This window comes from Sander vitreus, chromosome 3 (genome assembly GCF_031162955.1).
Source record: "Sander vitreus isolate 19-12246 chromosome 3, sanVit1, whole genome shotgun sequence".
Classification (NCBI taxonomy): domain Eukaryota; kingdom Metazoa; phylum Chordata; class Actinopteri; order Perciformes; family Percidae; genus Sander; species Sander vitreus.
The window spans coordinates 26,859,950-26,874,679 of NC_135857.1; the positions used below are offsets into that span (position 1 = coordinate 26,859,950).

At 44.9% G+C, this 14,730-nt stretch overlaps 2 protein-coding genes across 7 annotated transcripts in view; one reads left to right on the plus strand and one right to left on the minus strand.

Moving 5' to 3' along the window:
* The window catches only part of LOC144515696 (SPRY domain-containing SOCS box protein 4-like), a 188,602-nt gene extending 182,682 nt beyond the window's left edge, over nucleotides 1-5,920 (minus strand). For all 6 annotated transcript variants that reach the window (XM_078246748.1, XM_078246746.1, XM_078246749.1 and 3 more), the window contains exon 1: nucleotides 5,610-5,920. The gene's annotated coding sequence lies outside the window, so the exon portion shown is untranslated. The remainder of the gene's footprint in view (nucleotides 1-5,609) is intronic.
* Nucleotides 1-7,989, plus strand: part of LOC144515915 (microtubule-associated protein 1S-like) — a gene marked incomplete at its 5' end in the record, with an annotated part of 15,486 nt that extends 7,497 nt beyond the window's left edge. The window contains one exon of the mRNA XM_078247115.1: nucleotides 7,966-7,989. Within this exon, the coding sequence (XP_078103241.1) occupies nucleotides 7,966-7,989 (24 nt within the window). The remainder of the gene's footprint in view (nucleotides 1-7,965) is intronic.
* Nucleotides 7,990-14,730: the final 6,741 nt, after the last annotated feature.

Below are 14,730 nucleotides of genomic sequence, written 5' to 3' on the forward strand. Positions count from 1 at the left end.
TCACAGGAGTTAGTAGCTCAATTAGCACATAATGCAGAGCTTCAGTGTACCAGTATAGAAACATGTGGGTTCTAGCTTGGTTGCTAGCATGTAGCTTCTTCCAGGAGGAGCGCTTTACACCACATCCTTCTCAGATGTGAAAGATAAACTACCCTAGTAACTTGTGAGGTATTGTATAGCTGGCATGTGACCTATAATTTATACTATTCTGTATAATCATGCACGCCATGCCTAATGGAGGAAAACGTTGACTAGGATTTACTTGAAACGGGTAAGCATGTATTGTGCTGAAAAGGTCTCATGTCCCATTTATCAATACTTAGCACAGTCTTACACAAGATCTCTTCAAGTCAAAAGAGCCCACAAAATGACCCATCAGATACCGGCTGCCACAACTGAGGCCGATGGGAAAGGTTACTACTTTGCATGCGGTCCCTGCTGTTCAATCAACCTTAACATCAGCACAGGCTAATGAAAACAATTTGCTTTGTTTCTCCCCACATCACAGTAACAGAAGCAATACTATGCAGTATTTACCACTGCATCCAAAGTGCTGCTGCGTCTCTAATAACAATTATTATCAACCAGTGACACTCATCCAAAATCATTTAAAAATGGCCTTCAAGAGCAACTAAACATCAGTGGCAATGATTTAAAAGAGCATTTCAATTTAGTGTGAGCCACCCATGTGATTAGATTATATTACGCAGTGCAAACACAAGGGCACCGCTGGCCTTTTAAAATGACCCGCTGTCCCGTAAAGCCCAGGCGTGGCATTGCTCAGCACCGGATTGCACTTAATGGGATTTCACAACATTAACATTCTACTGAGTCAGCATCAGGCACACTGGCTACAGTGCCCCTCTGAAACAGCCTCATCTCTCTCTCTGTGTGTGTGTGTGTGTGTGTGTGTGTGTGTGTGTGTGTGTGTGTGTGTGTGTGAGAGCTGTGGGGAGTGACTGGGTACACAGTGTGGTAGGGGTGGATAATTATTAGACATGCTTTGACTGTAGTGGAATCCCCCTAAGTGATAACTAATCTATAGTAGATCCACTGAGAGACATAGAATATGTATATTTGGAGGAAAACATCTCGGGACATGATGCAGCAGATACTCATGAGCATAGCAGCTGGAAATAGTGGAATGATCAAGCTGAAGATATTATCTGGTTGATTGATTAGTTAATGGACAGAAAATGATCTATTTTAATAACCGATTAAGCAAAAAAGAGAAGCTATATGCCACCTTAATTAGGGGGTACCATCATATTAGCAAGGTCAGATTCTGTGATAAAAAAAGTACAGCTTCCTAGTGCTAAAAACTTGACCAACAAGTGTTGTTAATAATGGATCTCACATCCAGAGCAAAAGAAGCAGAACACGCAGAAACCTAATTTTTGGACAACTGTGCACACACTGCAGATTTTCTTTTATCGTTTATCCCAAATGACAAGCCTCCAAATAGAAAAGGGTTTCCTCGTCTCCACCTCCGTGATCAACACCTTAGGCCACGTCCACATGTACCAAAACGATCTTACCTGTCTTCGTTTCAAGAATAGTTGCGTCCAAATGAAACCATTTGTAAATAACTCAACACACTACTTCATATTCCACGCTGTTTCTGCTACAGAAATTCACCAAAACACGGAGAAGAAGAGCATAGTTAACTTCCACTTCCCATCATAACATGAGTAGCTAGACTAACGTTCTCTTAGTACATCCATGAACTAACTATAATAACTTTTACCACTGCTCATTTTATAAAGGCCACCGCAAGAAAACATCTTTGTTTACATTGTATAATGTGCTGTTGGATTGCTTTTTATTTTGCAATTCTGTCTGCTATCGGACATGACTGCAGCACGCTAGCTAGCAGAGCTAACATTAGCGCACTAACGTTAGCTCTGCTAGCTAACATCGGCAGTCAAACAAACATCAATAAACCAACGTCTTTTTGATAATCTACACATTTTCTTGCAGTAGCTTTTATACAATAAGCTGTGGTAAATGTTACTATAATCCGCTCAAGGAGTTGATAAACAGACAGATTAGCTAGCTAGCTTCCACTTTATAAACAGCTAACCATAGCAGCTAACGTTAACGTTGCGTCGCTGCTGTAGCAGTCAGCTACTTTAGCGATGTTTAACGTTAGCTACATAACCTTGTGTAGAATCCAGGACCGGCAGAGCAGAGGGAAGTGTCAGGGAGCAGAGACAAACTATTTAGCTAGATGAAGTGAGCTGGTTTGACCATTGAGATGGGATATGCTCGCTTAGCTTCACCGCAGTGAGTGAAGTTGTGTGTGGCCGTGCACTAGAGGTCGAGGGATGTGGCGATGAAATCATCGATACGGACATATTCGTATTCGCCATCCAAACAAAGCCAAAAGAGAGCCATTTTCGAATTGTTTCACCCTGAGACCAGGTTTAAAAAAAAAAAAGTGCGTTTTCAGGCAGTACGTTTAAAGACTTCGTTTGGACGGTCAGCCCAAACGATGCAAAACACGTGCATTTGCATCAAAAAGCTTCTCTGTGTGGATGGCCCCTAAATCTCAGTCGGTGAGGAGCAGCAGGATTAGCCATTGTGATTTGGACAAAGACTGATGTCAGTGGCAAATGTATAGTCATTTGCATAGTAATTTATGGGAGGAGGCAAGGCAGGGTCAGTGGCTCTTTCGTGTGTGTGCTCCATTTCACTTTGATTGTGACGTATAAAAGGAAAGGTGCGCAGGACCTGGCGTATGCCCAGTTTTATACATGTGAATAGTTCTGTGCGTAGGTACTTTAGGTTTTGGGCATACGCCATCTTCTGGTATGAAAGCTGCGCAGTCTTTTATATATGAGGCTAATGTTAACGTTACAGTCCACCACAATCAGCCGGACACCACCCGTCCTTGCACTCCCCTTCAACACATGTACATACCAGACCCTTAAGCTTGATTTATGGTTCGGCGGAGGCTCCACGCAGAGCTTTCACCATAGTCTACGTAAGTGGCCTGAAGTTTATACTTGTGCTTTGGTGTGTGCATTGATCTCTTTAAAGTGGCCATATTATGCTCATTTTCAGGTTCATAGTTGTAATTAGAGATTGTATCAGAATAGGTTTAATTTTCAAAAAACACCATATTTTTGTTGAACCCCCCCATTGCTGCAACACCTCTTTTCATCCTGTGTTCAGGTCTCTGTTTTAGCTACAGAGTGAGACCTCTCAACTTCTGTAAGATCTTTGTTGTCAGTCACACAAGCGCAGTAGCTAGCTAAAGATTATATGAGCTAGCTAGCTGTTTCTCCAACTTCGGCCTGTACAAGGCAGAATTAGCCGGGAGACTTCTTCTAAATGAGGGCGCACTTCAACTTTGCGTGGAATACCTGCAGAACAGGGACATGTAAGTAGTTCTATACAATTTATTTTGTAGATTAGGGTGAATTTGTGTGCGTGTTGTAGCAGTGTTTTGCCATTGAGAATGAGCAAGCATGCTAACAGTTAGCCCCCTAGCCCCCTCGTTTCGTCTAGTGACGTAGAAAGCCGTGCAGATTTTGAACAGCTCACCCAGAAACTGAAGGCAGGACACATTCAGAAACCGTATCTCACTCAAAACAGCATGGATGGGTTTTTTTTTTTCAATGTTTGTATGCATGTGGAAGCACCAGAGACACAAAATAACACCCCAAATCCCAGAAAGTGATTTTTTCATAATATGGGCACTTTAAGAGAATAGTGAGAGGCAAAGCGAGTGAGAGAGTGATGCGATTAGCTTTGGAGCGAGTACCGACTCTAGGTGCATGGTGAGAGAAACAAAGTGTCTCCCCTGTGCTTTCTGACCACGGTGGGAAACCTGTAGCAGGAAAGGTTAACCCTCTCCTTGATTTCATGTTGTTTATGGAGAAGGAGAACCAGGAAATGAGTAGGGGGGAATGCAACGCTACCAAGCCAGGGCCGGGCGACGTGCGTCACCACAACGTGTAGTTACGTTTTTCGAGAGGTGCACGTGAGGCTTTGGCATAGATTCATGTCTTCACGTACCTACGCTACGTACGTAGCCACGATGTATATTCTACGCTGGAATATAAGTCACGCTTAATACAGCCACTTAGGCAACTGGTCAGTAAGATAGTATAGACTAGGCCAAGAGTGACCAATGCCCTTTTATTTGCTTCCTGCTAGACTCTGGAATTAAACAGAACTTCTGTGGACCTGGGCACGTTCTAAGATTCCTTGGTTTATACCACCCTCCCATAACAGGGAGGTCAACTGATGTCACAGTGCTCATAGGGTCGGACCCCAGATGGCAGGATATAGGAGTGCAGGGTTCAATAGTTCCTCTATGGGAGCATGGCTTTCAACAGTATAAGGAAGCTAATTAACATCCAATTTGTCATGCTTACTATGATGGAGTTGTCCTGGAGACATTGCACATGTTAAAATACTTCGCGTTTTGTTTACTGCACAAACCACAACTGAAAACGAGACAAACAACTACAACATTGGGCCTATAGCTACCACATCAGCCAGCTATGTTCTCCATCTCACCATCTGCTGTGGTCCACCCACACAAATCTCTCATAACACTATCTGGACAGTGGTCTGCCAATGCACAGGAGGGCAAGGCAGATGGTGTGGTTACAGGCAAAGCATTTAGCCTTTAAATAGCAGGCACATTTCAAATCAAATGGGCACTGTCTGAAGTCAAATACTCTACTTCCTATTGCTTCTAGGGCAATCGGGTGGCTTCTTTGCTCACCTGGAATAATGTATGCATTTGCTTAAAAGAAACCGCCCGTGCTTAGTTTAAAACTCCACAAAATATAAGCAACTTAAAATGCTGGCAACAGAATCATGCTTCTTTTTTTCCCACTTCCCACACACAGAAAATAATTCGGGGGGCAACAGTAATTGTATGCATGAATAGGGCATAAAATACTGTTCCTTAAAAAAGCAGCTAACGTTAACTGGTTTGCAACAGCAAACATTGCCTCATGTGAACCGTGCACTGTTGAATGGAGAAAAACAGCGAGCCAAAATCTCCATTCAAAGTCTGGCAGTTTGGTATAGAAATTATCTAACGTTATAGCTACACGTTGTAAACAATTAAAAACACAAATGAGTAGATGTGTCATAAGGTCGGTGCATGAATGACTTCCAAACAAGCAAGTCATATCAGTATTTGAGGCTTTTAATGGACTCGTCATACCTATTGCACCAGTGCCAAACAGTAACGTTACGTTAGGTTTAATGCGTGACAAAACAATTCAACAAGTTAAATTGTTTATATAAATAAAATGAGCGATCAGTTTTATAGCGAAATTATGTATGGACACCAACTAGTGAGCTAATATCTAACGATTAACGTTAGTTCCTCTTCGTGGGTTTGCTTGGCAAGGAGAAATGAAGCACTAAATTAACACAATATAGCCTAGAGTTTGAAAAAAGCTCGAGTTCTCCTGGCAGTGTGCGAAGGGAATGTATCAGCGACATCGTTGCCTCAGAACAAAAAACAAGAGGAAAGTTTGAAACAGGACTTTTCTGCTTTTCGCAATGTAACTTAAAGCGACAACACAACAGTCACGATTCTTTGTTGTTTTACGGAAGAAGAAAACAAATAAACTTACCGTCGGTACCTTCCAACGAGCGTATCCAAGGAAAGACGGTTTCAAGAAAGGCGACCCCAAATCTCTCACGACGCCAAGTTTTCCTCTATCCTGAGCCGAACCAACCAGTCAGACTTACGACGCAGAGTGACATTTAACAGTTAGGGGAAGTGTTTAAAGTAAAGCAAAACCTGCTTCTACGAAGTAGAGAATTGTCCACGTTGACGAAGTGAATGGACGTTTTACACGCAACGGGCGGCTTTCTTTGTTCCTGCAGCGGTGCAGCCAGTCTGTTCCGTGGATAGTTATCACCGTTCATGTGTCTCTGACAACCGCTGATTGGCTAGAGGCTCGGGATCAAGAAAAGGTGACTCGTATCAAGTTAGCCAGCATAACAACACGTTTTCCGACTACGACGTCCATAAAGAAACATTTTGTAAACACGCATTTTTTTTTTTATTTTGTCTTTTTGGATCTAATATGCTTTTAGCGAATTCACATAGCGCGTTGGTGTGTTAATGTTGCTGAACGTTATTTTACTCCAAAATGAGGCTAATCTAATGCTTTTATTTTGTATGTAAACTTCCTGTTCAATTTTAGCTTTTATGAAACTTGACGCAGGGTGGAGGCCACTTCATGCGTACATAAGTAACTAACAGTTTTATTCTGAGCATAATCACGATCTGTCTGCTGCCGTTTGTTGTTTATTTTCTTGCGCTTGAAGCGTAACGTTAGGCTATTTCGATTCTACTATACACACTGATTCTATTATTATATTTTTCATGTTAAATTAAAGTATGAAAAATAAAAATAGCCTAACCATAGAATTTAGAATGAACATTCATACTTGACCATGTCTTTTATTAATGTGCATACTTTTTTTATCTTGACTTCTGAATATAATAGCCTACATGTTCAATGAAATAGTACTTTTAAACTGTCATTAAGTGGGATCAGCTGGATTTCTGGATTAGCAAACTTGGGGTAAGCAAGCTTATTTCCCTGCATCTAATTCCATGTACCACAAAAACATCTAAACCAACTCATGACTATGAGATTAACACTGGGGGTTGTTTGGACTCAAGTGTGGTTAGTGCTCAGTGACCCCACAGTGAAATGTACACAGTCCAGTCGTGCAGTTGTATACCAAGTCTTATCTAACAGAATGTTGATCTGATGAACATCTAGTATTTTAAGTCTCAATATTAATTCCCCTTCCTTTGACCCAGTCCAATTACGAGATACCTATCTATTTGTATCACACCTGTAACAGTATCATCAACATCAGATTTAATAAAGAGCAAGAAGGCTCAGTCAGTAATAAAGGCCTGGATGAAATTAGGCTCATTGTGAAAACTAGACCATCGGCTCCCTGAGCAGCTGTCCTCAAATCAATTCCAAAGAGAACCAGAGAATTGGACTTGATGGGTTTAGCGCAGCAAGAATCACTTGTCGAAAGTTAGATGATTACTGTAGATCAATACAACTCTCAGGCCTGTCCATTAAATATGTTTTATGTTTTATTGAATTAAAAAAAAGTGTAAAACAAGTTGTAGTTTAATGAGATGTTATGTGTCAGACATGAAGTAACTGCTCCTCTATCTATCTATCTATCTATCTATCTATCTATCTATCTACTATCTATCTATATATACTCTATCTATCTATCTATCTATCTGTCATTACAGACAGTAAAATGTCTTTTAAACATAAAGTCAGAAAGTTGATCTTAGTGAGCAGAAACAAAGACAGCTCCCATGCTCCCTGTGTGTGTGTGTGTGTGTGTGTGTGTGTGTGTGTGTGTGTGTGTGTGTGTGTGTGCATGCATGCATGCAGTGGATTTGGTGTTGTGTAGGAGCAAGCTTTGTGCATGTCTATAGTTTGTGAATGAGGCTGTGGGAGTACAAGATGTGTGTCTGCCCGTCTGCCTGCTTTTCAGTGCCTGACTTCAGAGAAAGCTGCCCTGGACATAGCTCACACTGAATCCTCCCCAAGTCCTCCGACAGACACTTTGCATCAGATGTTTTCATTCCAATAGCCTTTCATTATGTTGTCTGCCTCGCTAACCCCCTGCATCTACCTTTCTCGTTCCCCTTCTCTTTCTCCCTCCATTTCCCTGGCTGTCTGTCTCTATCCAGTCCTCATGTGTCATGTCTTCATTCTGTGGGTCTCTCTCTCTCTCTCTCTCTCCCCGGGCTGCTTGTGGAGCCGGTCATAATTGGGTGGTGAACTGACAGTTAAACAATGTCACTGAATCACCATGAGGATTACTGTTTGTTAGGAAATAAAGGGGAGGATTTTGTCTCTTCTTGGCTGAACTTCCCTTTACTTTGCCTCCCATATGTAGGTGATTTGTGTATATGTGTGTGTGCCACAGAGATATGTCCCTGAATTCACCTGAGCCAGTGTGCTTCCCACAGCCAACCACAGTGGGTGGAGGGTTCAAACAAAGCCAAAGTTAAATGTATTTTGCGGATGCATTTGAATTCAAATTTTAGCCCAAGGTCACCAGACTGACTAAAAAATGTTCACACTTTCTGTCTCTGGTTGTGATCAAGATTGCATTATGTGTAGAGAATGTACAATTTCTCTTCTTATATTTTAACTGTATGACCACATACCTTCAAGCCTCAGCTGTACTCTTAAGATCAATATGTTGGCATGGTCACTGTTTGCATGCTGACGTCATCAAGGCCAAAGCACTGCTGTGCCTGTATGATGCATTCGTGGAAGATGGGCAGGTCGCATTTTGGAGCCCAGCTGCTCACGAATCCAAGCTACCGACTGTTTCACCCCCGGCCATGCAGCAGACAGACAGCCATGTGCTGCATAGACTGCTCTGGCTCGGTCTGTAGTTCATGTGTTCAGCCACTCAGTGACTCCCTTGCAGAAAACTGTCTCTATACACCAAGGAGAGCCTCCAATTACTGGCCGGGGTTAGAATGAGGCAGTGAAGAGACAATGTGGACATACAGAGTCTCCCAGGATGTGGAAGGACAGAGATTTCACACGGGATGCGTCGGTTTGGTTAGGTCTCTAACTGTAGCCTAGATAGAACCATAACTGAAAGTTCCCATTGTGAGAGATAAAAGATTCGTATCGACAAACCTTTTTTTTTTTTTTATTCTTCATAAAAGTATTCTTTATGTGTTACAAAGAGTACTTCTCAGCTTTATGTTCTGTGGCACTGTGCACTAGTGGTTGAAAGAAGAAACAAATGCATTGTTCCTCTTTTAGATGAAAAGTCAACTTCATAAGCAATAAATCACACTCTTGCTCAATTCGATACACTCAGGGGTGTCGTTGCTCCAGCTTTACTTGGTCTGGTATGACCACTAATGTTAGCAAACGTTTACGTAAATATTGCTGTGTAACTATATTATGACGTCAGCTCACTGACTGTGACTTTCCTCCCTTTACTGCTCATACGGTAGCTTTTAGCATTTAGAAATATCGCTTTATTGTCATCTGTGGCTCAAATGTGGTATTATTTGATAGGAGGAGCTGTTTGGCCCAAATCACATTTTATTGGATACATTTATCCATCCATCCATCCATCTTCATCCGCTTATCCGGGGTCGGGTCGCGGGGGTAGCAGCTCCAGCAGGGGACCCCAAACTTCCCTTTCCCGGGCCACATTAACCAGCTCCGACTGGGGGATCCCGAGGCGTTCCCAGGCCAGGTTAGAGATATAATCCCTCCACCTAGTCCTGGGTCTCCCACGAGGCCTCCTCCCAGCTGGACGTGCCTGGAACACCTCCCTAGGGAGGCGCCCAGGGGGCATCCTTACCAGATGCCCGAACCACCTCAACTGGTTCCTTTCGACGCAAAGGAGCAGCAGCTCTACTCCGAGCTCCTCACGGATAACTGAGCTTCTCACCCTATCTCTAAGGGAGACGCCAGCTACCCTCCTGAGGAAACCCATTTCGGCCGCTTGTACCCTGGATCTTGTTCTTTCGGTCATGACCCAGCCTTCATGACCATAGGTGAGGGTAGGAACAAAAACTGACCGGTAGATTGAGAGCTTTGCCTTCTGGCTCAGCTCTCTTTTCGTCATAACGGTGCGATAAATTGAATGTAATACCGCACCTGCTGTGCCGATTCTCCGACCAATCTCCCGCTCCATTGTCCCCTCACTCGCGAACAAGACCCCAAGGTACTTGAACTCCTTCACTTGGGGTAAGGACTCATTCCCTACCTGGAGAAGGCACTCCATCGGTTTCCTGCTGAGAACCATGGCCTCCGATTTAGAGGTGCTGATCCTCATCCCAGCCGCTTCACACTCGGCTGCGAACCGATCCAGTGAGTGCTGAAGGTCACAGGCCGATGATGCCATCAGGACCACATCATCTGCAAAAAGCAGCGATGAGATCCCCAGCCCACCGAACTGCAACCCCTCTCCACCCCGACTACGCCTCGATATCCTGTCCATAAATACTACAAACAGGATTGGTGACAAAGCGCAGCCCTGGCGGAGGCCAACTCTCACCTGAAAGCGAGTCCGACTTACTGCCGAGAACCCGGACACAGCTCTCGCTTTGGTCGTACAGAGATTGGATGGCCCTGAGAAAGGACCCCCTCACCCCATACTCCCGCAGCACCTCCCACAGTATCTCCCGGGGCACCCGGTCATACGCCTTCTCCAGATCCACAAAACACATGTAGACTGGTTGGGCATACTCCCAGGCTCCCTCCAGGATCCTTGCGAGTAAAGATCTGGTCCGTTGTTCCACGACCAGGGACGGAATCCGCATTGTTCCTCTTCAACCTGAGATTCGACTATTGACCGAACCCTCCTTTCCAGCACCTTGGAGTAGACTTTACCGGGAGGCTGAGAAGTGTGATACCCCTGTAATTGGCACACACCCTCTGGTCCCCCCTTTTTTAAAAAGGGGAACCACAACCCCGGTCTGCCACTCCTTAGGCACCGTCCCAGACTTCCACGCAATGTTGAAGAGGCGTGTCAACCAAGACAACCCCTCCACACCCAGAGCTTTAAGCATTTCTGGACGGATCTCATCAATTCCTGGGGCTTTGCCACTGTGGAGTTGTTTAACTACCTCAGCAACCTCCACCAGGGAAATTGATGCCAATCCCCCCTTATCCTCCAGCTCTGCCTCTACCATAGAGGGCGTATTAGTCGGATTTAGAAGTTCCTCAAAGTGCTCCTTCCACCGCCCTATTACCTCCTCAGTTGAGGTCAACAGCGTCCCATCCTTACTGTACACAGCTTGGATGGTTCCCCGCTTCCCGATCCTGAGGTGGCGAACGGTTTTTCCAGAAGTACCTTGGTGCCGACCGAAAGTCCTTCTCCATGTCTTCTCCGAACTTCTCCCACACACGCTGCTTTGCCTCTTTCACGGCAGAGGCTGCAGCCCTTCGGGCCCCTTCGGTACCTTGCAACTGCCTCCGGAGTCGTCTGGGATAACATATCCCGGAAAGACTCCTTCTTCAGTCGGACGGCTTCCCTGACCACCGGTGTCCACCACGGTGTTCGTGGGTTACCGCCCCTTGAGGCACCCAAGACCCTAAGACCACAGCTCCTCACCGCAGCTTCAGCAATGGAAACTTTGAACATTGTCCACTCGGGTTCAATGCCCCCAGCCTCCACAGGGATGCACGAAAAGCTCTGCCGGAGGTGTGAGTTGAAAGTCTGTCGGACAGGGGCCTCCTCCAGACGTTCCCAATTTACCCGCACTACCCGTTTGGGCTTACCAGGTCTGTCCAGAGTCTTCCCCCACCCCTGACCCAACTCACCACCAGATGGTGATCGGTTGACAGCTCCGCCCCTCTCTTCACCCGAGTGTCCAAAACATATGGCCTCAGATCAGATGAAACGATTATAAAATCGATCATTGACCTTTGGCCTAGGGTGCTCTGGTAAGGTACACTTATGAGCATCCCTATGTTCGAACATGGTGTTCGTTATAGACAATCCATGACTAGCACAGAAGTCCAACAACAAACAACCACTCTGGTTTAGATCAGGGAGGCCGTTCCTCCCAATCACGCCTCTCCATGTGTCTCCATCATTACCCACGTGCGCGTTGAAGTCCCCCAGCAGAACTATGGAGTCCCCGACTGGAGCCCCATGCAGGACTCCACTCAAGGCCTCCAAGAAGGCCGAATACTCTGAACTCTTGTTTGGCGCATATGCACAAACAACAGTCAGAGTTTTCCCCCCCACAACCCGCAGGCGTAGGGAGGCGACCCTCTCGTCCACCGGGTTAAACTCCAACGTAGCGGCGCTCAGCCCGGGGGCGTGTGAGTATCCCCCACACCCGCCCGGCGCCTCACACCCTGGGCAACTCCGGAGAAGAAAAGAGTCCAACCCCTATCCAGGAGTATGGTTCCAGAACCAAGACTGTGCGTAGAGGTAAGCCCCACCAGATTTAAACGGTAGCGCTCCACCTCCCGCACAAGTTCCGGCTCCTTCCCCCACAGAGAGGTGACATTCCACGTCCCCAGAGCCAAGCTTTGATGCCCGGGTCTGGTCCGTCGAGGCCCCTGACCTTCACTGCCACCCATGTGGCAGCGCACCCGACCCCAGCGGTTCCTCCCACAGGTGGTGGGCCCATGGGATGGAGGGATGTCCGCCACGTAGCTTTTTTGGGCTGTGCCCGACCGGGCTCCGTGGCAAACCCGGCCACCAGACGCTCGCTGACGAGCCCTCCATCTGGGCCTGGCTCCAGACGGGGGCCCAAGGCTTCCTCCGGGCAGGGTCACTTCATCCCTTCCTCGATTTTTCATAGGATTTTTGAACCATTCTTTGTCTGGCCCCTCACCTGAGACCACTTTGCCTTGGGAGACCCTACCAGGAGCACAAAGCTCCAGACAACACAGCCCTCAGGTTCATAGGGACACACAAACCTCTCCACCACGATAAGGTGATGGTTCCCGGAGAAGTGGATACATTTATGTTTATGCCAATTAGTAAAAGATAAGGATTCAAACTTGGAAAATGTATTTAAATCAATTTAATGTGTCCTTTGTTATTGCTCTTAAAAAAAATTTAAAATAAAAGACTGTGTTATGAACTAGAGTGCAGCTCAGGTCGCATATTTCTGTCGTAAGCGATCCGAGCCCAACACAGTAAATGTAAGTAAAAGCACTGAGTTTGTGTTACATGAATATTTACCACCTTAAATTGTCCATGTGAAGTGTTAATGCGTTGTCAAGTATAGCCTGCATAACAACCCCCAGCACTGAACAGGACTAGCCCAACAAAGACAGTAGGTCCATCATTTGTATTTATTTTACACTATACTGGCACTAAAAAGAATTTGAAGCACCCTGTCAACAGGCCGAACCCGAACATGATTTGTAACTATTTGTCTGAACCCGGCCTGACTCGTCGGGACTTGATTATTAACTTGGGTGTTAACTTTAAAAGACGTGGGGAGGTTCTACCGGAAGAGCCTACTAAATTGTATTACTGTAAATGTAGCATTCAGTGTTTTTGGAGCTTGGCCCATATAGGGACTAAAATCAGGATATCTCTGCTGCTTCAGTTTTGACCACTTTTTATCTGTCTCTGTTGTGTCCCAATGAGAGTGCAATGCTTAATACTTAAGAGTGCCCCTTTAAGAACAGATGCATGCTGCCTTCCTCTGCAGGACCTCAGAAATGCGGAATCACTTCAGTGGAAGTGGAAATTGGAATGTGTGTATCAAGCAATAGGCAACAGAAAAGACGGCAAAAGCAAAAAAGAAAAGAACTTTAATCTTTACGCATAACTCAAATAAAAATTAGTGACCACATTTCTTTTTTTTTCAGGATTAGGCCAGGCAACAGAAAACACCCAACACAGAGCCAAAAGCCTGTCAAAGGAAATGAAAAACAGCATTTTTCTGTCTCTTTCTCTGCTCTCCTTTCCCTTCCACTCCAGTTCAGAGGGAAACAAGGTGCCAGTCATAACACTCTACTGGCTCCATGCTGTCGTTTCACAGTGTGTCCTTAATAGTCCTTTTAAAAGTGAGGCTCAACCAACACCCCATGGCACTTTGTATTATTCCAAGAACACTGGCGTTGCTGGCAGATTGTCCCTTTCAGTCTGACAAAATAAATATGTGTGGTGTCTGACTCAGGCTGGTCCTTCTGGAGCTAATGTGATGCTATGCTGTTGTTCAGGCCAGGACATGAGCTATGAATTAGGTAAGTGTGTTTTTCAGCTGAGGATATGCCATAATTTATCTGCCATCTTTTTGTCATTCATTCTCTATTTTGCAATTAGTTTATGTTCTGCTTTAGTTGGCAGAATTCACATGTAGCTGCATGCCTCATTTCATGTCACAAGTGTGTCTGAGGAGCAGAATGGCTCTTGTTTTCCTCTCTCTCTCCCATCTTTTGGCGTGAGGAATGAGGCAGCAGCAGGCTGTCATCTATCAGTATCTGCTCCATTGAGTTTATGGTGTGCCAGAGGCTGGAGTTTAGCAGGTCAACACTACCACCTGGTGGTTGAATAGATACTAACATGTAGCAGCTGTACATCAAATGTATTGTTTACAGCAGGGATCTTCAACTTGGGGTCCGGGACCCATAGGGGGTCCTCAGAGTCAATGCAGGAGGCCCCACAAATAGTCTTAATTTTTGAAGTCGGTTAAAAAATGTAAAAGTCTTAACATGAATTTAGCATATTATTAGCAAATATAAATCCCCACTGATGATAGGCTTACTGGCCTACAGGTAAGCTAGTCACTAAGATACAGGGGGACACACACAGATACAGTTCATCCTAAGGATTCACTGTGCCACATGTATGTTTTAACGTTAAAACATGATTTATAAAATAATGACAATTATTAGGCTATTTTACTAGCTTAGTATTCTATGCAAAAAAAGGTATGTACTGTATAGAGGTTTTGGGCAGCCCTACATGTTATTGTAGGCCCAGTTTAATATGGAACTTCATTTTATACAATATATGTAGTAGGGGGGTCCCTGCTCTCTTTTAATTAAGGTGTCCTTAAAAAAAGCTGAAGACCCCTGGTTTAAAGCACTAAGTAACAGAGTTGGATGTTCTCAGTAAGAGTTCCTGACACTTAATTATACTCGCACTTTCCATTTTATTGGCATTTCGTTTTACAAAAAAAGGTATGAGAATGCATAGGCTGAGCCACACTCACACACAGTGGGCGGGCTC